Source organism: Leopardus geoffroyi, chromosome A1 (genome assembly GCF_018350155.1).
Source record: "Leopardus geoffroyi isolate Oge1 chromosome A1, O.geoffroyi_Oge1_pat1.0, whole genome shotgun sequence".
In the NCBI taxonomy this organism is placed as follows: Eukaryota; Metazoa; Chordata; class Mammalia; order Carnivora; family Felidae; genus Leopardus; species Leopardus geoffroyi.
Window position 1 is genome coordinate 142,333,604 of NC_059326.1, and position 26,105 is coordinate 142,359,708.

A 26,105-nucleotide genomic window follows, 5' to 3' on the forward strand; every position below is an offset into this window, starting at 1 on the left:
AGGATTTCTCTACTGCATTCTGCGCAGTTTCTTTAGACGCGCTTCTCTTTCCCTGGTTATCTCTTCATCTTTGTGTAGTGTGTTGTTTGACTTACCTTTTTATTTTTTCTAATTTCTTATGCTTATTTATAAGAGTGAGAAAGAGAGAGAGGCAGAGAGGAGAGAGAGAATCCTTAGCAGGCTCTGCACTGTCAGCACTGTGGGGCTTGAACTCACAAACTGAGATTATAACCTGAGCCGAAGTCAAGAGTCCGTGCCACTCAGGCCACCTCTGTGTGACTTATCTTTTAAATTTTATGGTTTCAGTTATTTCATTTTTCATTACTAGAAGTTCCATTTGTATTTTAAGATGATGATTGTTGCTTAGTCATACTTTGATTACCCTCTTTTATTTCTTTAGTAAACAATGTATTTTATATTTTTGATAATTCTAACATTTTATTAGATATTTGATAATTTGAATATCTTAGGTTTTATGTTGTCATTTGTACATCTGTGGATCCTTGCTCATGATGGCTTGTTACCTTCTGTTTAAGTCATGAGGCACAGTTACTTTATCTGTGAAAAATTCTTTGAAGGCTGGTTTAAAATTTTTTTTTAATGTTTATTTATTTTTGAGACAAAGAGAGACAGAGCATGAGCGGGGGAGGGGCAGAGAGAGAGGGAGACACAGAATCCGAAGCAGGCTCCAGGCTCCGAGCTGTTAGTACATAGCCTGACGCAGGGCTCGAACCCACAGACCATGAGATACTGACCTGAGCTGAAGTCAGACGCTTAACCGACTGAGCCACCCAGGTGCCCCTAAAGGCTGGTTTTAAAGTGTGTTCCTCTGTTTTTGCCAGGTACCTGAGGTCACTGCCAACCTTGCGATGAAAATCTTAGCTTGTATTATTTTTTGTATGTGGTTAGTGTGACTTCTGGCCCCAACTCTGCGAGTTGGTAGGTTTATGACTAGGAATTCTCAGGGAAGATTTCTATTTTTTCCCCCTTGTTTATCCACAGTCAAGGGCAAAACAGGCAAGTATTGTTGCTATTTACTTCTCTCATGCTGCTATTTTTCTAACCAGTGGGATTTCCTGGCCTTTCAGGAGCTTAGTCGTGTATTTAAAATATTATTTAAATAAATTCGATCCAGGATTTTGGTTATTAGGTATTGGGGGTTTCCTTGTTGTGTGTGGTCTGCCGTGTTGCCAGAAATGGAAGTCCTTTCTTTTTTTAGTTGGATAAATTTCACATAAAACATTGTGTAAGTTTAAGATGTATAGCCCTGTTGCTATGATATATTTATATATCGTAATATGGTTGCCTTTGTAGCCATATGCATCAAATAACATACAGTACAGTGTTATTGTCTTTACTGTATTGTCTGTAATATACTGTACATTAGATCTCTATGGCTTATTTACTGCTTGTTAGGAGTTTGTACTCTTGGCGCACCTGGTTGGCTCAGTTGGTTAAGTGTCTGACTTTTGATTTTGGCTCAGGTCATGATCTCACAGTCATGGGATTGAGCCCCATTTGACATTATGCTGGGCGTGGAGCCTGGTTGGAATTTTCTCTCACGCTCTCACTCTCTCTCTGCCCCTCTCTCTCTGCCCCTCCCCTGCTAATATACTCATGTGTACTCTCACTTTCTCTCAAAATAAATAACCTGTTTGGCTTTTTGGATTCTACATGTAAATGATATCATATAGTACTTGTTATTCTCTGACTTACCTCACTTAGAATAGTATGCTCAAGATCTTTCATGTTGTTGCCAAATGGCTGAATATCTTCCTTTTTCATGGCCGAGCAATATTCCATCATGTATATGTACCACATCTTTTTTATTGATTCATCCATTGATGGGCATTTGGGTTGTTTCTATATATTGGCTATTGATTGTGAATAATGCTGTGATAAACATGATGATGTATGTATCTTGTTGAAATTCTGTCTTCATTTTCTTTGGGCATGTACACAGGGTGGAATTGCTAGATTGTATGGAAGATTTATTTTCATTTTTGGGGGGAACCTCCACATTATTTTCCATAGAAGTTGAAATAATTTAATTTACATTCCCACCAACAGAGTATAAGTGGCTCCTTTTTACCACATCCTCACTAGCAGGTATTGTCTCCTGTCTTCTTGATAGCCATTCTGATAGATGTGAAGCGCTTATCTTATTGTGCTCTGGACTTGCATTTTACTGGCGTTTAGTGATGTTGAGCATCATCTCATGTGCCTGTTTGCCTTTAGATGTTGTTTTTGGAAAAAATGTCTTTTTTTGTTCTTGACATTAAAAAAGAATTTTTTTTTAATGTTTATTTATTTTTGAGACAATGAAAGAGACAGAGTGCAAGCAGCAGAGGGGCAGACAGAGGGAGACACAGAATCTGAAGTGGGCTTCAGACAGAGGGAGACACAAAATCTGAGCTGTGAGCTCAGAGCCCGATGCGGGGCTCAAACTCACGAACCATGGGATCATGACCTGAGCCAAAGTCAGACGCTTAACTGACTGAGCCACTCAGGCGCTCCTGTTCTTGACATTTTAAAATCAGAAGTCTGTATGTATTTTGGACATTAATCCCTTATTTGATAAATGGTTTGAGAATTTTTTCTCCCATTCTGAAAGGTTGTCTTCACTTTTTCTTTTGCTGCGGTCTTTTGAGTTTGATGTAGTCCCATTTATTGATTTTTTTTTTCCTTTTGTCGTTTGTATTTTTGACAGAGTGCACAAAAAATTATTGCCAACCAGTATTAATGAGCTTCTTCTGTACTTCTGGGAGTTTTATGATATTGGGTCTTATGTTTAAGTCTTTGATCCATTTTTAATTTGTGAGTTTTGTGAGATGGGGGACCACCTTCATTCTTCTGCATATGTTTCTGCAATTTGCCCAATATCATTTGTTGAAGAGACTATCCTTTCCCCAGTGAGTGTTCTTGGCTGCCTTTGAATATTAGTTGACCACATATGCTAGGATTTAATTTTGGTTTCTTTTTTCTGTTTCATAGGTGTATGTGTCTGTTTTTGTGCCAGAACCATACTGTTTTTATTACTCAGGCTTTGTAGTATAGTTTGAAATCAGGAAGTGTGATGTGATACCTCTGGCTTTTTTCCTCAGGATGGCTTTGGCTATTAGAGGTCTTAGGTGGTTCCATACAAATTGTAGTATTTTTTTTTCTCTTTCTGTGAAGAATGCCTTTGGTATTTTGATGCCGATTATGTTGAATCTGTGGATGGCTTTAGGTAGTATGGCAGTGTTTACAAAGTGGACTCTTCCAATCATGTACATATAGTGTCTTTCCATTCATTTGTGTCTTTTTTGGTTTCTTTCAGCAAAGTGTTCTCATTTTTGTTGTACAGATCTTTCATTTATTTGGTTAAATTTATTCCGAAGTATTTTTTTAACCTTAAATTCACATTTATTTAAAAATGCCAACTTTTAAAAATTAAGTTCTTTTTAATTTTAATTCCAGTATAGTTAATAATACAGTGTTATATTTGTTTCAGGTGTACAATATAGTAATTCAGTAATTCTAAACATTGCTCAATGCTCTGTACTCCTTATGATGTCTACTCTTAAATCTCTGAAACTTAATTCAAGTATTTTATTGGTTTTTTTTTTAAACGTTTATTTTTGAGAGAGAGAGAGACAGAGAATGAGCAGGGGAGGGACAGAGAGAGAGGGAGACACAGAATCTGAAGCAGGCTCCAGGCTCTAAGATGTCAGCACAGAGCCTGACGCGGGGTTCGAACCCACGAACCATGAAATCATGACCTGAGCCGAAGTCAGTTGTGTAATTGACTGAGCCAGCCAGGCGCCCCAAGTATTTTATTGTTTTTGATGCTTTTGTGAATGGAATGGTTTTCTTTTTCCAGTACTTCATCACTAATGTAAAATAATGGAACTGATTTCTTATATCTTGATTTTGTATCTTGTCACATTATAGAAATTATTAATTCCAACAGTTTTAGACTTTTTAGGGTTTTCTGTATGTAAGATCATATCAACAAAAAATGATAATTTTAATTCTTCCTTTCCAATTTGATGCCTTTTGCAGAAATGGAAGTCTTGAGTAGATGGTTTCATTAGTTTTCTTTTTAGTATATGTGCAGAGGTGAAAAGTTGAAATAGAATTAGGAACCATCATCAGAATAGGTCTTTAAAAATCATGACTGGATCAGAGTGACCAAAATGAACAAATCAGGAGACTATAGATGCTGGAGAGGATGTGGAGAAACAGGAACCTCTTGCACTGTTGGTGGGAGTGCAAACTGGTGCAGCTGCTCTGGAAAACAGTGTGGAGGTTCCTCAAAAAATTAAAAATAGACCTACCCTATGACCCAGCAGTAGCACTGCTAGGAATTTACCCAAGGGATACAGGAGTACTGATGCATAGGGGCACTTGTACCCCAATGTTTATAGCAGCACTCTCAACAATAGCCAAATTGTGGAAAGAGCCTAAATGTCCATCAACTGATGAATGGATAAAGAAATTGTGGTTTATATACACAATGGAGTACTACGTGGCAATGAGAAAGAATGAAATATGGCCCTTTGTAGCAACGTGGATGGAACTGGAGAGTGTGATCCTAAGTGAAATAAGCCATACAGAGAAAGACAGATACCATATGTGTTCACTTTTATGTGGATCCTGAGAAACTTAACAGGAACCCATGGGGGAGGGGAAGGAAAAGAAAAAAAAAAAAAGAGGTTAGAGTGGGAGAGAGCCAAAGCATAAGAGACTCTTAAAAACTGAGAACAAACTGAGGGCTGATGGGGGGTGGGGGGAGGGGAGGGTGGGTGATGGGTATTGAAGAGGGCATCTTTTGGGATGAGCACTGGGTGTTGTATGGAAACCAATTTGACAATAAATTTCATATATTTAAAAAAAAAATAAAAATCATGACTGGAGTTGTATCTGGATTGAGGTAGCTAATTCAGAAATTTGGGCTGAAAAAAATACTGGGTCCCAGAGCTGGATAGAGATCTAGCTAACATCTACAAATTTGAAGAAGTTACCAGGATAATAGCTATTTGCTTAATATAACTGCTGTTATAGATTTGTGCCTCTTCAACATTTTTCACTGTTGCCCGCCATAAGCAACTGTGACCTCACATATATCAGAGTACTGCTCTAACGCATCTTTCATCTTTATTTTAGGAATTGATTGTATTTAATGCTTCATTTGTTATTTAAAGCAATAAAGAATTTATAGTAAGTTTTCAACTGGGTGAGTTTTTGGATAATTCCTTGTGTGTTTTTTTCTGAAGTGTGTTGCCAGACTAACTTTGTCAGTCATTTATATGGTCATTGTTATGTTGTATCTACTTATTAATCCAAGAGAGTGAGACTTCAGGGCCATCCTTTTCTAGTTGGAGAACAGTTAAGATTGATTAGCTTCAGTTTTTCTGCCTATTTATATGGGATATTGGAGTGAGGGGAACAAACTATTGGAACAGAGAACTTACAATTCTTTTAATAAGAAAAGATGATAGTGGAGATAAAAAATACAAGAAAAATCTTTTGATCTCACTATCCAGAAATAATCACTATTAATATTTTGACATATTTTATTAAATTTTTAGATTAAAGTTGACATAGTTTTATAACTTCCATCACTTATTGGTACAAACTTTTCCAGTTATATTAAATACTCTTTCAGAACTTTTAAATGCATAAAATGCTCTCTTCTGGATAAAATAACTTACCTATTTTTTTTTATTTTGGACATTTGGATTATTGCTAACTTTTTGCTTTTGTAAATAATGCTATAGTGAGCATTCTTGGCAAACACATTTGTGCATATCTTGGATTATTCCTTAAGATATTTTTTAAGACTACCTATTTGCGAGTAATAAAGTATAAATACTTCTATGGTTCTTGTATGTAATGCTAAGTTATGCTCCAGGATTATTATATGAACTAGTTTATACTTCTCTATTATCAGTGAGTGAGAATACCCATTTTACCACATCTTTTCCAAAATGGGATAATCTTATGGTAATAATGACCTAAAAAATAATTAGATGAGGCTTACTTTTTTGATTACTAATGAGGTTAACATTTTTAATATTTGTTTATTTTTTAAATGTATTCTGGAACCTGCTTGATAAGGGTGTTCTAAATTTTTAAACATTTTTATTTTTTTTATTTTGGGGGGGAGAGAGAGAGAGAGCGAGAGCGAGCGAGCATGAGCATGAGCAGGGGAGGGGCACAGAAAGAGGGAGGCACAGATTCTGAAGCAGGCTCTAGGCTCTGAGCTGTCCGCACAGAGCCTGTTGTGGGGCTTGAACTCTTAAATGGTGAGACTGTGACCTGAGCCGAAGTGGGATGCTCAACCGACTGAGCCACCCATGCACCCCTATAAGGGCTTTTTAAAATGTATTTTTCCTCAGTAACATGTGGATCTATTTTTTTGATTTGTATATAATGAAATGTATTAACCAATTGATGGTTATATGTGTTATTAGCTTTTGCTTTTTAATCTTGGTTATAAAATACTTTATATCATCAAACTTCTAAATATATACCTTTTCATTATGATTTCTCTCCCCTCATCCCTTTTAAATGTTTAGAATACCTTTCCTCAACCCATGATCCAATAGTCATCTGTATTCTATGTACTGTATTGTGTACTGGTGTCTTTATAGTTAAAAAAAAAATCCATTTGGGATTTATTCTGGTGAGATACAGAGAAGTGATTTCCACCCCCTGCCCCAAACATTTAAATAACTGTCTCAGCATGATTTTGATGATCTTTACTACTCCCATTGTTTTGAAATGCTATCTTGGTTATATGCTGCTATCGTCTATATACTGGAATTTGAAATTTTGGTAATTCAGACTTCATGTTTTTCTATCTTATGGTTTGGGAAATAGGCCACTGTTTTTGTAGTTCTTGATTACTAGTGAGTTTGAACCATTGATTGTTTTATTGACCATCCCTGTTTTCTTAGTTGTGTTGCCTGTTCAGGTCTTTTGCTCATATTTCTATTAGTAGTTGGTAGTTACATCAATTTGTAGAAATTCTTTATGTATTTGGAATAGCATTATATATGCATTATAACCACTTTTCCCTAGACTGTGATTTGAAGTTTCACTTGATGTTAAGTTTGAATATATAGGTTTCCCCCACTATTCAAAAGTAGAACATACTGAAACCTTTTTTGAGCCAAAATGGCATAAAGTGAAGGGTATCCCTTGCTTTCCAAAACTTTATGTTATACCACTTTACTTTTACAAAAGACATACATTAGTACCTGTAATCGCTAATCAGGAGAAATCCGATTTTCTTCTATTTTGTGAAAAAAGCTATCACTGTACAACAGAGGCTTTTTGAAGTGGTGTAAAGTTAGCTTTCAGAAAGTGGGGATACCTGTAGTTGAACTTATCCATCTTTATTGTGTGTGTGTGTGTGTTTTAATCTTAACAAGGTCTTAGCATTTACTGTGTTCCAAGCACTGTTTGAGGCACTTGACATTCATCCTAGGCAAAATACACAGAGATTTCTAGAGTTTACATATGTACCCTAGGTTCATAAAAATATTCATTTATTTTTTTTCCTTAAAAGTGTGTAGGTTTTGCTTTTTCACTTTTTAGGTCATCCACCTGGAATTTATTTTTGTATAGTATGAAGTAGGAAGTCTAGTTGATTCCATGTGGGTAGCCAGTTTTCCTAGCATCATTTATTGACTAATAACATTGTTTCTCCACTGTCTTATAGGGTCACATCTGTTGGATATCAAGTTTCTGCATTTGTGTGGATTTATTTCTGTGTCCTTTGTGTTTATTTTTATATTTCTGTGTCTTTGGCACCTGTACCACCCTCTTAGTTACTATATCCTTATAATAAGCCTGGATACCATAGATCTGCCGGGTTCTTCCACAAAATTGTTTGACCTATTCTTAGCCCTTGGCTTTTTCATATGCATTTTAGAATCAGCTGTATACCGCAGTTATTTCTTTGATTGTGCCTGTGTTCTTTTTTCAGGGCTGCTACTTGTTGTGTCAGGGTAAAATCCTGGTGCATTGGTGGTGTCTTCTGGGTTTAATAGTTGTGATATTTGAACTTCCCTTTGCAGCTGCTTGCTTATCATCTTCTCTTTTCGTTCTGTCTTCCTTTTCCTGTGGCCACTTAAAAGAGTATTTTAAAAATACATTTTTAACTTCAAAAAGTATATTATCGGGGGGGGGGGACAAATTATAGAAGAGTGTATAAATAAAGCAAAAGGTTCAAGTCCCTCTGATAGCAGTTTGCTGAGAGTTTCCAGTTATTTTTCTGGGTATGTACAAAGCATTGTTTATAAAAGCAAAAAAAAAAAAAATGGTCATATGCATTTTATTTCATTTAATATTTAAAAGGCAGTCTTCTTTAGTTCTAACTCCTTCCTTTTGATGACTGCGTGGTATTTTTATACAGTAATTTAACCAATTCCTTTTTGGTGGACTTGTAAGTATCTATTTGCTTTTTGATCTTTGTATCTATTTTCAAATACTGCTAGTCCCCATTGGCAAAGCAGAGGTTGTACGGTTTATTTTCCATCTCCCTAATGCCTCCACTTTCTTTTCAAAGGGTATTAGTGAAGTTGTATCAAAAGCTCTTCTATTGACTTTTTAAGAAGTCATTCTATTTTTTTCATCATAGGGTATTCTTTAATCTCCATCCCTGATATCACCCATCCCCCGACTCACCTCCCCTCTGATGACTGTTAGTTTGCTCTCTATGTTTGAGAATGTGTTTCCTGCTTGTCTTTCTCTATTTTTTCCTTTGCTCATTTGTTTCTTAAATTATACATAGGAGTGAAACCATAAGGTATTTATTTGTCTTTCTCTGACTTATTTCACTCAGCATTGTACCCTAGCTCTATTCATGTTGTTGGAAATGGCAAAATGTCATTCTTTTTTATAGCTGAATAATATTCTAATGTATATACATATACCACATCTTTATTCATTCACCTATCAATGGACACTTGGGCTGCTTCCATAATTTGGATATTGTAAATAATGCTTCTGTAAACATAGTGTTGCATATATTCCTTTGAATTAGTCTTTTTGTATTTTTGGGTAAATACCCAGTAGTGAGATTCCTGGACTGTAGGTTAGCTCTATTTTTAATTTTTTTAGTAACCTCCATATATATGGTTTTCCACGATGGCTGTACACATTTGTATTCCTACCAGCAGTGCATGAGGGTTCCTTTTTCTCCACATCGTTGCCAAGACTTGTTTCTTGTGTTTTTTATTTTAGCCATTCTGATCTGTGTGAAGTGATACCTTACTGTAGTTTCAATTTGCATTTCCCTGATGAGTGATGTTGAGCACCTTTTCATGTGTCTTTTGGCTGTCTGGGTGTCTTTTTTTGTAGAAATGTCTGTTCATATCTTCCGTCCATTTTTAAATTACATTATTTGTGGGGTTTTTTGTTTTGAGTTGTATAAGTTTGTTACATATTTTGGGTGCTAACTCTTTATTAGATGTGTCATTTGCAGATATCCCATTACATAGGTTGCTTTTTAGTTTTGTTGATTGTTTCCTTTGCTGTGCAGAGGCTATTGATTTATTTATTTTTTGCTTTTATTTGCCTTGCCTCAGGAGACCTATCTAGAAAAATATTGCTGCAGCCAATATTAGAGTGATTACTACCTATGCCCTCTTCTAGGATTTTTATGGTTTCAGGTCTCACATAAGGTCTTTAATCCATTTTGAGTTTAGTTTTGTGTATGGTGAAAGAAAGTGGTCCAGTTTCATTCTTTGGCATTTGGCTGTCCAGGTTTCCCAACACAATTTGTTGAAGAGACTTTATAATCGTTCCTCCTTTGTTAGAGGGTAATTGACCATATAATTGTGGGTTTATTTCTGGATTTTCTGTTTTATTCTGTTGATCTATGTGTCTGTTTTTATGCCAGTCCTATACTGTTTTAATTACTACCACTTTGTAATGCAACTTGAAATTTGGGATTGTGATTAACTCCAGTTTTGTTTTTCATTTTTAAGATGGCTTTGGCTATTTGAGGTCTGTATAGTTCCATACAAATTTTAGGATTGTTTGAGTTCTGTGAAAAATGCTGTTGGTATTTTGCTAAGGGTTGCATTGAATGTGTAGATTGCTTTGGGTAGTTAAAACATTTTAACAATGTTTGTTTTCCCAGTCCATGAGCATGAAACGTCTTTCCATTTCTTTGTGTTGTCTTCACTTTCTTTCATCAGTGTTTTAATGTTTTTAGAGTACAGGTTTTTACCTCTTTGCTTAGGTTTATTCCAAAGTATCTTATTATTTTTGGTGTGTTGTGAGATTGTTTTCTTAATTTCTCTTTCTGCTATTTCATTATTATGGTATAGAAATGCAACAGATTTCTGTGTATTGATATTTGTATTCTGCAGCTTGACTAAATTCATTGGTTATAGTAGTTTTTTGGTGGAGTCTTTAGGGTTTTCTATATAGGGTATCATGTCTTCTGCAAATAGTGAAAGCTTTACTTTCTCCTTACCAATTGGATACCTTTTATTTCTTTTTGTTGTTGATTGCTGTGACTAGGACTTCCCATACTATGTTGAATAAAAGTGGTGAGAGTAGACATCATTGTCTTGTTTGTGATGTTTGGGGGAAAACTCAGTTTTTCCCCATTGAGTATAATGTTAGCTGTGGGCTTTTAGTATAAGACCTTTATTATGTTGAGGTATGTTCCTTCTAGACCTCCCTTGTTGAGGGCTTTTATCATGAATGTATATTGTACTTTGTCAAATGCTTTTTCTGCATCTATTGAGATGATCGTTTTTTTATCCTTTTTTTTTTAATGATGCGATGTATCACATAGATTGATTTTTTAATATTGAGCTACCCTTGCATCCTTAGAATAAATCCCAGTTGATCATGGTGTATAACTTTTTAAGTAAATTGTTGGATTTGATTTGCTAAAATTTTGTTGAAGATTTTTGCATCTGTATTCATCAGAGATACTGGCTTAAAGTTCTCTTTTTAGTGGTGTCTTTATCTGGTTTTGGTATCGGGGATACTGGCCTTCTAGAATGAATTTGAAAGTCTTCCTTCCTTTTGTATTTTTTCAAATAGTTTGAGAAGAATGGGTATTAACACTTCTTTAAATTCACCTGTGAAATCACCTGGTCCTGGATTTTGGTTTTGTGGGAATTTTTTTGATTACTGATTGAATTTCATTGCTGGTGATTGGTCTGTTCAAATTTTCTTTTTTTTTTTTTTTTTTTAAAGTTATTTTGTGTGTGAGAGAGAGAAAGTGTGTGCATGTACAAGTGAGGGAAGGGGCAGAGAAAGGAGGCAGGAGAGAATCCCAAGTAGGCTCCCCATTTGTCAGTGCAAGCCCGATATGGGCTCATTCTGAGATCATGACCTGAGTCGAAATCACCAGTTGGTTGCTTAGCTGACAGAGACACCCAGGTGCCCGGTCTATTCAAATTTTCTATTTCTTGCTGCTTTAGCTTTGGTAGGTTATATGTTTCTAGGAATTTATGCATTTAAGTTGTCCAATTTGTTGGCATGTAGGTTTTCATAATAGTCTGTCATGATTGTATTTCTGTGGTGTTTGTTGTTATTTCTCCTCTTCATTAGTAATTTTATTTGTGTTCTCTCTCATTTTTGTAAAGAGTCTTCCTTCTATTACTTTTGTAAGTTTCTATATCTTTATTTCTTGTTTAATCTTTATTATTTCCTTCCTTTTGCTGTGGTTGAGTTTTTTTTTTTTTTTTTCTGGCTCCTTAGGTGTAAAGTTAGGTTGTTTGAGATTCTTTTTTGCTTCTTCAGGTACGCCAGTATTACTATAAACTTTCCCTTTAGAAGCACTTTTGCTGCATCCCAAAGATTTTAGACCTTTGTGCTTTCATTTTCTTTAGTTTCCATGTATGTTTTTATTTCTTTTTTGCTTTCTTGGTTGACCTGTTCATTGTTTAATAGCATGGTATTTAAGCCCCATGTTTTTGTGCTCTTTCCAGATTTTTTTGGGGGGCTGATTTGTAGTTTAATAGTGTTGTAGTCAGAAAAGATGAAGCATGGTATGACTTTCATTTTTTTTTAATTTGTTGAGAGTTTTTTTGGTGGGCTAATATGTAATCTCTTCTGGAGAATGTTCCATGTGCACTTGAAAAGAATGTGTAGTCTGCTGTTTTAAGGTGGAGTGTTCTGAATATGTCTGTTAAATTCATACGGTCCAGTGTATCATTCAAAGCCACTGTTTTCCTTTTTGATTTTCTGTGTTGATGATCTGTCCATTGATGCGCTAGGGTGTAGAAGTCCTTTACTATTACCATATTGTATTACTATTAATTGTTCCTTCATGTTTGTTGTTAACTGTTTTATGTATTTGGATGCTTCCATGTTGGGTGCATAAATATTTATAATTATATTTTCTTGGATTGTCCACTTCATTATTACTTAGGGCACTTTTTTGTCTCTTGTTGCAGTCTTTGTTTTAAAGTCTCTTGTCCGATATAAGTATTTCTACCCTGGCTTTCTTTGTCATCCATTTGCATGATAAATGTTTCTCTGTCTACTCTGCAGGTGGCTTTTGGTCTGAAATGAGTCTCTTGTAAGCACCATATAGATGGGTATTGTTTTTATATCCACTCTGTCACCCTATCCATGCTCTTTGATTAGAGCCTTTAGTCCATTTACATTCAAAGTAATTATTGATGGGTATTTATTGCCATTCTTAAATTTGTTTTCTGGTTGTTACTATAGATTTTCTTTGATTCTTTCTTCTCTTGGGTGTCTTTCATGGTTTGTTGGCTTTTTTAGTGATATAGTTGGATACCCCTCTCTATTCTTGCATGTTTATAACTGGATTGTGATTTGTCATTATCATCGCGGTTGTATATGACATTTTCTACATATAGCAGTCTATATTAAGTTGATCACTGCTTAAGTTTAAACCTATTTTTTATTCCTCTCCCTCCCACCTTTCAGGTATATATTGTCATATTTTACATCCTTTTATTTTATGAATCCCTTGACTGATTTTTACAGAAATATTTATTTTTACTGTTTTTGTGCTTTTTATTTTTCATATTCTCATTTAGGGTCTTTCCTTTCCACTCAAAGAGTCCTCTTTAAAATTTCTTGTAGGGCTGGTTTAATAGTCTTTTTGTCTGAGAAACTCTATTTTTATTTTAAGTAGGCTTCACACCCAACATAGAGCCTAATGCAGGGCTTGAACTCATGACCCCAAGATCAAGACCTGAGCTGAGATCAGGAGTCAGACACTTGACTGACTCCTCCACCAGGTACCCTTGTTGGAGAAACTCTGTGTCTCTTTCGATTCTGAATAGTAGCCTTTCTGGATAGAGTATTCTTGGCTGCAGATTTTTCCCTTTTAGCACTTTGAATATATCATGCAACTTCCTTCTGGCCTGCAGAGTTGCTGCTGAAAAATTTGCTTAAAGCCTATGGGGTTTCCCTTGTATGAAACTGTCTTTTCTCTGGCTGCTTTAAAATTTTTTTCTTTATCCCTACCTTTTGCCATTTTAATTACTATGTGTCTTGGTGTGGACCTCTTTGGTTTCATTTTTTTTTTCGGGGGGTGGGGGTGGATCTCTGTGCCTCCTGGATTTGCATATATGTTTCCTTCCCCAGATAAGGGAAGTTTTCAGTTATTATTTCTTCAGATACATTTTCTTCCCTCTTACCTCTCTCTTCTTCTGAGATCCCTATAATGTGGATGTTATTAGGCTTGTTGGAGTTGCTGAGTTCCCTAATACTGTACTCAATTAACATAATTTTCTTTCCTCTCCTTTGCTCAGCTTGATTACTTTCTATTACTCTATCTTCTAGGTCATTAATTCATTTGTCTGCCTCATCTAGCCTACTATTCCATTAAGTGTATTTTTAGTTTCATTTATTGTGTTCTATATTTTTGTTTAATTTTTTGTAATGTTTATTTATTTTGGAGACAGAGACACAGAGCACAAGTGGGGGAAGGGCAGAGAATGAGGAAACACAGAATCCAAAGCAGGCTCCAGGCTCTGAGCTGTCAGCACAGAACCTGACACAGGGCTTGAACCCATGAACCGTGAGAGCTGAAGTCGACACTTAACTGACAGCCACCCAGGAGCTCCTCATTTATTGTATTCTTGATCTCAGGTTCTTTTTTATGTCTGGTTAAGAGTCTCACTGATATCTCCACTCTTCTCCAGTCCAGTAAGTATCTTTATGATCATGACTTTAAATTCTCTATCAGACATAGTACTTACATCCATCTTGCTTTGATCTCTTGCTGTGGTTTGGTCCTGTTCTTTCATTTGGGAGATATTTCTCTGTCTTCTTATTTTGTTTGACTTTCTGTAGCTGTTCCTGTGTGTTGGGAAGTCAGCTACTTCTCTTGCTCTTAGCGATAACAGCCTTATGAAAAAGAGGTCCTGTAGTGCCCTGTAGTACAGTGTCCCCTGTTTCCCAGGGCCTGGTGCTTCAGGGCTTGTTTGCTCTGTGTTTTGTTTGTGCTCTGCTGTTGAATTTTGGTTTCTTTTTCCTTCAGTCCAGTTGTTTGTTGATGCTGTCTTTACTTCTTATGAGTAGCAAGGTGTGCAGTGGTCTTGTTGTGAAATTACTCTGCCTGCTGGAAATGAGGTCCTGTGCAACAGGTGGATTAGAACATGTGTTATTGGCAGAGTTTGCACCATGCCTGTGGGGGAGGGGTCTTGTAGCACCAGCACTCAGGAGCATGACTAGGAAGCGCTGATCTGCTGAAGCATACGTGGCGGGGCTTGGCATAAGCAAGTTAGGTAGCATGAATCTACACAGTGCTGGTTTCCACAGATGGCCGTCGTTTATGCTGGGGGACAGGGGAGGAAAATGGCACCTGCTAGCTCCTTTGTTCCTGGAGGAGTCTCCCCGTGATCCTTGTCTCTCCAGGCCATGTTCTGAGATGAGCAAATCACTGCATCTTGTCTGCCCCTGGCATTTTTCAAATTGCTGGTTCTGCACTGCATCTGCATGGCTGTTTTTCATGCCGTCTTTCTTAGGGCAGGGACTCTGTCTCCTAATGCCTAGAGCCCAGCTTGCCGAGTTTTTAAATTCTAGGTTTTAAGTCCTGTTGGTTTTAAGAACTAATGAAATTTCAAAGGCAAATATGGAGATTTGTCCTCCCTGTTGGCAGCCTCCCTAGTGTGAAAGTCTGTTTTCTGCTCTTCTCTGCGCCACTGGCTCCTTCTCCACTGTGGCTGGCTGCCATCCCTTTTGCTCCCAGGCTGTGTCTTCACGCTTTATACCTTCTTAGATGTGGCCTCTTCCCTGCCTTTAGTTGTGGAGTTTGTTCTGCCAGTCCTTGGGTTGTTTCCTGGATTGTTTCTACTGATAGTGTGATCTGGTTGTATCTGTGGGAGGATCCAAACTTTGGGTCCTCTTACTCTGCCATCTTCCCAGCCAATCTCTCCTATTTACTTTTTAGGGCCCTGGCAAATAGCTTTCTTTGGTTGAAAGAGTTAACAATTACCCTTGGTGTAAATTATTCAGTTTAGTGCTATCTGTATTTTACTAAAAAATACTTAAACGTTTTTTTGTTTTGTTTTGTGTTTTTACATGAGGTATTCTGGAGGGGAGAGTGTGGTTTAGTGGTGAAGGTAGCAGTCAGGTTGAAGAATTGAGGAATGAGTGAATTTGAGAAAATGGGAGATGGAGAGCCTAAGTAGTACTTTACCATACACTAGAGGAGGAAGAGAGGAGTTCTTGGCATTTGGAGTTTTGTTGGTGTTAGGCCTTTTGAAAGATGTTAAAGTTGAATACCTGTCTTACATAATTTGTCCTTTTCTTAACGTTCCTAGCCTCCACCAGGCACTGTGAAAATGCCTAATGTACCTAGTACACAACCAGCAATAATGAAACCAACAGAGGAACATCCAGCCTATACACAGATTGCAAAGGTTAGTTCATGTTACAGTGTAAATTTGTATTGGAAATTAAAGTATCAGTAACATCTTCAGAGCAAAAGAATTCTTTTTATGTTGCCTTATTTAATTTTAACTTTCTTTTCAATATGTGTGAGCTAGTAACATTTGCTTTATTCTGTTATTACCAGTTACTGAATTCATAGACCTTCTTGGTGTACAGTTTGTTTAGGGAAAGTTTTATTGCCTTTGGTTTCGTTTTTTAATGCCTAGTACTATTATAGTACCGATGATACTATAATTGGAAGTATAATGTTGTATAGTATAGTATAATGATACTATAATTGGAGGTATAATGTTGGAAGAGAGTTACCATGGCTAAGCAAAGGACAGTGATTGGAAGCAGCAGGTGGCAAAAATATGAGAATAAAGGAGACGAATGGGATACCTCATTTTACATAAAAGCAGATGGAGTTACAAACCAGACTTTCTTAATCATATCCTTCTTTCATCTCATTGTCTTTTAAAATAGAAGATGTTATACATATTCTTGCATTGGAAACTGTATGTACCATTTAAGCAATTCTTAAGAGGCAATTCAGTTGTCATTTTTTCCATTTTTTTCCAGTTCCCTTTGTTCTTCATGTTCTTCATTCTCATTTAGGCACAGAGGTCACCTTAATTTTATTTTCCCAATTACCTTAGGACTCTGACTAATCTTATTGAGAGAATTTTGTCCTGTCCTAATGTGTCCCACATTCTCACTCATGGTTTTCATAACCAAAAGACCCAAAATGAGCCAAGTATCTCCATAATATTTTCTGAAACTATAACCTTGAGCGAATTACTGTATTTTGGAAGAGCATTTGAATTAAGTTTCTAGCATTGTACAGTTGTACTCTTGATCTTGGGGTTGTGATTTTAAGCCCAATGTTGGGTGTAGATATTACTAAAAAAAAATAATAAATAAACTTAAAATTTTCTAAGATTGTAGAGGGAGAGATAGTAGATAGCATAGCAGTGTTACAACTCTAAAAACCTATTCATGTGTTGATTTTTATTATTACTATTTTTTAAGGAACATGCCTTGGCCCAAGCTGAACTTCTTAAGCGCCAAGAAGAACTAGAAAGAAAAGCAGCAGAATTAGATCGTCGAGAACGAGAAATGCAAAATCTCAGTCAACATGGTAGTATCCAAAGAAGTTTGAAATGAAAATAACTTAAACACTTTAAATAATGCTTGTGCTAGCTCTAAGTCCTTTGGTTTGTGGATAAAGCCATGCCCTATTTTCCTGTTGTAGCAAGATCAGAAAGCAGATTTCCTACTTGTTGCTTTGTAGCTTTCTGATATTGGCTGATTTACATAGTCTTTTGATTAAAACACTGTTAGCCTTATAACACAGAAAGTGAATGTGAATATGATAATTTTGGGTTTTAGCCAGGAGCTTGATTCTGTACTTGGGCCCTTGTTGAGTCTGTTGAAGTTTTGTAAGTACCTGGAAGTGTGCCCTAAATTTGACTCTTAACTTCTTGTTTAGTCAGTCCAGTTTCGAATTATCTGCCCCAGTCCTCACAAGTATAACTTATCTGTCAAATTGTGTTTAAAAAATGTTTGGTGTGGGGCTCAGTTGGTTAAGTGTTGGTCTTTGGCTCAGGTCATGATCTCGTGATTCGTGGGTTTGAGCCCCACGTTGGGCTTTGTGCTGACAGCTCAGAGCCTGGAGCCTGCTTCGGATTCTCTGTCTCCTTCTCTGTCTGCCCCTCCCTGCTCATGCTCTGTCTCTCAAAAATAAATAGATGTTAAAAAAAATTTTTTTTTAAATGTCTGCCGTGACTCTGGGAAGCATTGGGGTTCTCGATGATGCCAAGGAAGTAAGTGATGAATTGATCATTTGCTGTGAAATCTAGACTGTGAGTATCAAAAGCCACTTCAAGGGAATATCTTAGGGAAAGATAGCTGTGTCTGAGTAAGAAGGGTTGAAGAGCTAGACAGATCATTGGTATTATGTCTAGGATAGTGATAGAATAACAGGGCTAGGTCAGCAACAATATACTGAACTATCTCTTCCTTATCTTAGAATGTGTAACCCTAAGTCAGGAAAGACAAATAGTGTAAGCTTTCACTCCTATGTGGAATTTAAGAAACAAAATCAATAATCATAGGGGTAAAAAAAGAGAGGAAAACCAAGGAACAGGCTCAACTGTGGAGAACAAACTGATGATTACCAGAGGGGAGGTAGAGGAGGGGATGGGTTGGGTATGTGGTGGGGATTAAGGAGTGCACTTGTGATCAGCACTGGGTGTTGTTTGGAAGTGTTAAACCACCTAATTGTACACCTGAAACTAATACTACACTGTATGCTAACTCACAAATTTAAATAAAAACTAAAAATATAGTGGTCTTGGAATATCAAAAAAAAATTATAAGTCTAGGACCTTGTGAGGACACATTCATCCTTGGCCATTTTGTTGATGGCAACATTAGAGATAATATCTATAAAATGAGAAACTAAAGGTTTATTTGAGATCAGTGTATCTGAAATACCTGTAATAAAATCTGTCCTTTGTCCTTGGTATTGACTAATACAAGTTATTTCTATGAGAGCTATTTTAGTAAAGATAGTCAAAAAGAGTGGGAAATTAAAAGTTAGACTTGGCAGTGTGCTATACATGTAAGTACTTACCATCTATTAACTCGTTTAATTATCATTGTTATTCCCTGAAGGGTGGTATAATTGATATTCTATTGTTATTTCTACTCTGAAATTTATGAAGAAACATAAGATTTTATAGATGTAGAAAGTCTTTAGAAGTTTAAGGTGCCCAAGACCCCCTAGCCAGTAAGCGACTAGGCACTTATGTTTTTGGATCCTAGTTCTTCTATTACTATTCACTGCTGCTCTCAAATAGTATGAGACTTGTATGAGAAATGTATACGAAATTGGAAAAAAATTAGGAACAGTGCAGACAAGTTGGGAAGAATAAGACATAGGTCATTCTTTTTTTCCACTGTAAAATTTTCTTAGTCTATATAAAGTGTATAAAATCTAATGTTCACAAATTATGGCATATAATATCTAAAATGAGAAGTGGCCTTTAGGTGCTATTTTTACCTTTTGTTGTTAATGTTTTGACTTCTTGCTTGAATTTTGTTTTTTTTTATTCCTCCTACCACTTCCCAAGCCCTATTTTCAATTTCATTTCTTTATATAGACATATTTTCCCTCCTCATAGCTTGAATTTGTTTTTCCTCTAGGTTTTTTTTTTTTTTTTTTTTTTTTTTTTTAAATTTTTTTTTTTTTAACGTTTATTTATTTTTGGGACAGAGAGAGACAGAGCATGAATGGGGGAGGGGCAGAGAGAGAGGGAGACACAGAATCGGAAACAGGCTCCAGGCTCTGAGCCATCAGCCCAGAGCACGACGCGGGGCTCGAACTCACGGACCGCGAGATCGTGACCTGGCTGAAGTCGGACGCTTAACCGACTGCGCCACCCAGGCGCCCCTTTCCTCTAGGTTTTTGAAGGTGCTATATAATTCCTGAGCTTCCTTTTCTTGACTGTTTCATGTTTTCTCCTAGTTCCGTGGTTTTCTTACATGTATGTTTTGAATGTTACTTTTTCAGACTTTGAGATTTCTAGATTTGATTCTTTAACAGTAGTGAATCTTGTGTTTCTTCATGGAGTTAATAGTAGAAAACTCAAAAAAAAAATAGTAGAAAACTCAAAAGATTCAGAAGCTGGTCTTCCTTCTCCACGTGGGCTAGGAATTATATTCAAAGACTAAAGATGCTGAGGAGGAAATTGTAGATCTTTAAAAACTGCATGGACTTCACATGAGAGCCAGACTCTTAAGATTTTGAAATAAGTCTGTTTTTAGGGTAGAGTCACAGTGTATGTCTTGGTGCTCTTTTTGTTTCTTGTGTCAACTGTACATAAATGTTTCCTGCTAAATGCTATATGACACTGGAAAAATATTTTACCATCTAATGTTTTCTAAAGTGGTACTTTGTGAACTTTTTTTTAAGAAGATTTTATTTTTAAGTGATCTCTACACCTAATGCTGGACTTGACCCCACAACCCTAGATCAAGAGTCATGTGCTCTACTGACTGAGCCAGCCAGGTGTCCCTACTCTGGGGAAATTTTTAAAAATGCAAAGCTTGACTTTCAAAGTTGTATGAATAGAGGATTGTAGAGATGTAGTATTAGATTTGTAAAACATTTATTAAAAGAACAGATAATTTTCTTTATTATGAAACTAAAGAGTCACACATATTTGTCCTAATGTAAATTTTATTTTTAATTTGCAGGCAGAAAAAATAATTGGCCACCTCTTCCTGGCAATTTTCCTGTGGGACCTTGTTTTTATCAGGATTTTTCTGTAGACATTCCTGTAGAATTCCAGAAGACAGTAAAGATTATGTACTACTTATGGATGTGTGAGTATACAATAATTATTTACTTGTTCAACAGAGTTCATGTTTTATTGTCAAAAACCACCTTTTTTGGAATTTGTATATTAAGGATATTATTATAAACAGGTCTTTTTCTATAGCTCTTAATTTTCAGAGTGGAACACACTTAGATACCTCAAAATTGCAATTTATGTGACATTCTAAGCTAAGGAGAACTGGCATTCTTTTGAGGAAAGGACTTCTCTGTCACATATATAGTATTTCTTGAGGTAAAAGGAATAGGTACAAAATACTATATAGATAATATTTGTTTTAGAAAATTACGTCTACTATTTTTATACAAATGAAGGCCATTTAAAAATTCTGTTGAAGCGTTAGGACTATTTTTAAAAGGGCCTTAAAGTATTAGAATATTAGAATTTTTCTTAGAGCTTTGAGCACAGTTTACTTTTCATTTTTATGTGGTTATAAGCACTTTTATTATTGGAAGTACCTAGTTAATGTAGGATATTTTACTGAATAGAACATTAGGACATAGGTTTTAGGCTGTGATGCTTGCATTGAGTATAACTACAACTTACGGAATACTCAAAATGTCAAGCTGTTAACAATTTGTTCTGTGTACACAGAATCCCCACTAACAATTTGTTCTGTGTACACAGAACTCCCATTTATCACTTTCTGAGGTTTTTAGAAGTAATACAGTATCTCTTAATCCTGTTGAGTTGACAGATCTCTTAACTTTATTTAAAGAGGACTCATTATATGAAGAAGCATCTAGAAACATCTAGTACCAGCTCAGTAATCTTTTTAGATTTCATAGAATGGAGATACTTTTAATAAGCTATTTTCAAGTAGTGTCAACCTGTTAATGATTTCAGAGTTGACTAGTGCTTTCACACTGTAGTAGTAATTATAATGAAAGAGAACATTTATTGAGGATTTATTTGTGCCAGGAACACTGCAAATCACTTTGTATACATGATGTTATTAACTCCTAACTATACTGTGAAACAGGTACTGTATTATCTAGTTTTATGGATAAGGAAACCAAAGCTTGGAGAATTTGAGTAACTTGTTCAAGATTACACAGAAATTAGGGTGGCAGTTGGATAGCTTGATTCTAGAGTCCAGAATATAGAATTCAATGTTACGCCACCTACAAAGTACCAAAATGAAGATGTAATTCACATTTTAAACCCAAATAAGATGAAGATATACTTTGAAACGTTCTTTTCTTGAAACAAATAATTTTACTCTATAAAGGTATTGAAGCAATTAGAATGATCACATGAAATGAATCTTAACCTTTTTGAGTATATTCTTGAATTAAAAAAAAAGGAAAACAAGTCCTTCATTTTTTTTTTTTTAATTTGTTTATTTTTGAGAGAGACAAAGATGGTGTGAGCGGGGGAGGGCAGATAGAGAGGGAGACAGAATCCCAAGCAGGCTCTATGCTTATGAGCACAGAGCCTGATGTGGGGCTTGAACTCATGAAACCAAGAGATCATGAGCTGAGCCAAAACCAAGAATCAGACGCTGAACCAACTGAGCCACCCAGGTGCCTCATCAAGCCTTTTAAAGTTCATTTAGTGAAGATAATTATCCTGTTTAAAAGCTGTTTATGTTAGGTGTCTATGTTGTAATGCAGAGCTTATCAAGAAGTGTATTGTTGGGGCACCTGGGTGGCTCAGTTGGTTTAGTGTCTGACTTCAGCTCAGGTCATGAACTCCCAATTCATGAGTTTGAGCCCCATGTCAGGGTCTGTGCTAACCCTCCAGGTTAGGGCCTGGAGCCTGCTTCACATTCTCTGTCTCCCTCTCTCTCTGCCCCTCCCCTGTTCGTTCGTTCTCTCTCTCTCTCTCTCAAAAATAAACATTAAAAAAATTAAAAAAATATATATATTGTAGTGATAGTTGTAAATTTAGGTCCACCAATAGCAGATTTGAGTGCTTAATAAAGCGTATGGAAATAATGTATGAAGTAGAGTCATTCAACTTGGAAATCATGTAAAGAAAATGCCCGCAAAGTTTCTTTAAATGTTACATGTACACCTGGAATTCACCAAGTGGATTGGAATGGGATTGAAATTAGGAATATAGAATCATGTATTTCACATTGCCTTACCTTTCTGTATATTTTCGTGATCACTGTATAAGTGGACTGATTGTTTAGTAAGTAGGCCTGAACATTTTACTTTATTTTGGGACACACATAAGTGATTTGTTTATCATGGTTTTTGGTTACTATGAAACATTCAGAAAAAAATTTTAATAGATTGCCAAAAATTACATTATATTTGATCTATATTTGGAAGAATTTTTATGAACTTTAAATACACATATCCATATTGTTTCTTTAAGTGAATTAGGAGATAAAACTTTAAAAATTATTTCTCTTAAGATTGAAATTTAAATTAAGGTGTTGTGAATATTTCAAACTTTTCTTAGGCAGTTGGATGCTCTTTAGTGTTAAAAATAATAATTTTCCGTTTCATGGTATTTTAAAATCTGCTTTTAAGCCATTGACAGAACAGCTTTTATTTTGAACCAAAAGGTCTTGAGTAAATTTATAAGTAAGCTAGCTTTTCTGAGTTAGAAATCCTAATGGTAATGAAGTTAATTTTGAATAGTTTTCTCTGTGTAATAGAGCAGAGTGGAGGCTTTTTTTTCTTTATTTATTTTGAGAGAGAGAGTGTGAGCGAGGGAGAGACAGAAAGAGGGAGAGAGAGCATCCCAACTAAGCTTCACATTCAGCGCAGAGCCCTACGTGGAGCTTGATCCCATGAACCGTGAGATCATGACCTGAGCCGATATCAAGAGTGCAACACTTAAATGACCGAGGCAACCAGGTGTCCCTGGAATTTAATTTTTATTTATTTACTTATTTATGTAATGTTTAAAAAACATTGTTTAAATGTGTAATTTTGAGAGAGAGTAAGCCAGCGAGCAGTGCTCACGTGTGTGTGGAGGAGGGCCAGAGAGAGAGGATAAGAGAATCCCAAGGAGGCTCTGTGCTGTTAGTGCAGAGCTCAAAGCAGGGCTGGATCTCTTGAACCCGTGAGATCATGACCTGAGCAGAAATCAAGAGTTGGATGCTTAACTGACTAAGCCATCCAAGCGCCCCTATAATGGAATTAGAGATGTGGAAGAGCTCCTGTTTATCTTCAGATGAGAAATGGAAACAGAGGTTGATTAGCTCATTAGTTTATCTGTATAACCTAGGTGTCTTTACTTTTCTGCTAGCCCTCTTACTGTAGAGTTTGTGTATTTATCTAGTTGTTAAGGCAAATTCAGAGGCATACCAGGATGTGTGTTTTTATCTTGTTTTATTAATATGTTTAAAAAAAAACATTTAAAAGATTTTAAAGTTTTTATTGTAAGTTGAGATTTTCATATTTAGATTTACTAGCTTATTTATTTATTTTTTAGTGTTTGTTTATTTTGAGAGAGTCAGAACTCGAGTAGAGGAGGGGCAGAGAGAGAAGGAGAGAGGGAGAATCCCAAGAAGATTCCACAGGGTTCAGTGTGCAGAGAGAGTGAGGCACAGGGCTCCAGCTCACAAACTGTGAGATCATGACCTGAGCCACGATCAAGAGTCAGATGCTTAACTGACTGAGCTATTCAGCCACCCCTCGTTTATTTTTAATTCAAGTAGTAGTGTGTTGGCATATTTTTGTTGTATTGGTAGTTTACACTGAACATTATTTTAACTTTTGAAAAAAATTTATTTCCTTTAATGCGGCCTGTGAATAAATTTTTTAAATCCTTTTAAAAAGTTACTAATTATAACGGGTAAATGTAGTTCTTTAGGATCAAAGCATAGTTACATGATACACTCTTTGGTTTAGGTCTGTCAGGAAATGTAATTTTTAACAACATATAAAAAGAGTTTTCCATTGACTGTGTTGAGTAAAAGAAAGGTCTGCCACAGCAGCTGAAATGCATTATGGTATACCTTTAAAAATTTTTTTAAATCCTCTACCAAAACATCATTTTTAACCCAGCACTTGGAAAAATGGATAATTCTATGAAGATGAATAATCCTTAGAAATCGACTATATAGTCCCTGATATTACTACTGTATTAGTGTTTTCAATTCAGTGATTCTAATGAATTTTATTGCTTGAAAATTTTATAACGAGATTGCACAGGGCACTTGTCAAGTTTTCATTCTTTTGTCTACTCTGGGAGGAGTCTGCAGCCCCACTGTGTAAAAATGTAATTCTTAGTGTAGTAGGATCTTTTTCCTCCCAAGACCTGGTTCTTTTCCTGGCAAGGCCTTGAATCAGCAGACACAGCACATGGTTCCTTCTCAAGAAAGAATCCCATAAGGTACTGCTTCTCTTGTAATGGCCCATTAGGAGAGGGACAAAAGAATTTTTAGGACTTTTTATCCTGTGTATACTGTTTGCAAATCAAAAGTGTAAGAAACACCAACTAAATGGAAACATGGGGTAGAATACAATTTGCTCTTGGAAGAATTTTTTCATTTACAATTTTTGTTGAATTAATTAACAAATGGAATGTAAACATTGTTCTATTTTGTTTTTTGATTCCACAGTCCACGCTGTAACACTGTTTCTAAATATCTTCGGATGCTTGGCTTGGTTTTGTGTTGATCCTACAAGAGGGGTTGATTTTGGATTGAGTATCCTGTGGTTCTTGCTTTTTACTCCTTGTTCATTTGTCTGTTGGTACAGACCACTTTACGGAGCTTTCAGGTAAAATGTGTGTATTTTAAAATATACTCTTTAAAACTTGTGAGGTAAATAGTTTGTAATTAACCTTACATATTTTGAGAAGGCAAATTGATACGTTTTCATTAAAATTTTTATTGTATAACATACATTCAGATAAGTCCATATATAACATGCCTCTGTAGTCATTAGGTTTTGTGAATCACAAAATACCATTCATTTTTCCCACTTGAGAAAAAGATCAATCATGAAAATAAATGCAGGATAAATAAGAGTAGTCTTATATCTCAACATTTGTAGAGTATTCTATTCCGTATGATACATGTGACTTTAAGGAAGATTTTGCTCTTTGTTTCCCCTTCAAAAAAAAAAAAAAAACCACAAGTGGTGATTTACAGTCTGATTCTTAAATGAACCTATGTAAGGTCAGTATACATGGGGTATTTAAAGTAAGTCACTTTCACCTAGTAAGTGAAATTTTACCTAACAAGGTAATTATTTTTTCTGTATAAATTCATTTCAGCTTTTCAAAAGGCAGCCACATTTGAAAACAATTAAGATTATAAGATTAAGTATAATATTTTGCATGATATATTTTAATTAATGGTTAGGATTAACGTTTCCAAAATGCTTGTTCTATGAGGTGTTCATAGGTGTTGCTGAAAAAGGGACTCATTAGCTTAAGTTTGGAAAAACTGGAAAATAAAATTTATTCATTTTGGATTTCTTAGATTCTTTTAAGAGCCTAGTGTGGTTTGTGATTTGACTATGAAACCATTATTATTATTATTATTTTTTGTGGAACACCTTGTTGAACTATTGCTTTAAGAAATAAACACTGGGAAGTGCTGATTTAGATAAACGTTCTGTATGAGTCCATATACTCAATCATTTATCAACTTATTTTTGAGTAAACTTGTTTGTAAGTAATGAACCTTTTTCAGCTCTCAAGAATGAGGGTTGGCATTATTAGGAAATATGTATATATTGTGCAGTTATTAGGAAATATGTATGTATTGTGCAGATGTTATACTGGAGAAATTGAGGGGCCACATTCAGTTGTTTTTTGTTTTTTGTTTTCCATTTTAACATAGAATTTCTTTGATTAACCGGAGTGTGTATTCCTTCTGCATGGAATTAGAAACACAGATATGTAAAC

At 35.7% G+C, this 26,105-nt stretch overlaps 1 protein-coding gene across 2 annotated transcripts in view; it reads left to right on the plus strand.

Moving 5' to 3' along the window:
* The window catches only part of SCAMP1 (secretory carrier membrane protein 1), a 129,751-nt gene that overhangs the window by 37,897 nt on the left and 65,749 nt on the right, over positions 1–26,105 (plus strand). For both annotated transcript variants that reach the window (XM_045496401.1, XM_045496406.1), the window contains 4 exons: positions 15,771–15,869; positions 16,912–17,020; positions 20,143–20,271; positions 24,811–24,970. In XM_045496401.1, coding sequence (XP_045352357.1) covers positions 15,771–15,869; positions 16,912–17,020; positions 20,143–20,271; positions 24,811–24,970 — 497 coding nt within the window. The remainder of the gene's footprint in view (positions 1–15,770; positions 15,870–16,911; positions 17,021–20,142; positions 20,272–24,810; positions 24,971–26,105) is intronic.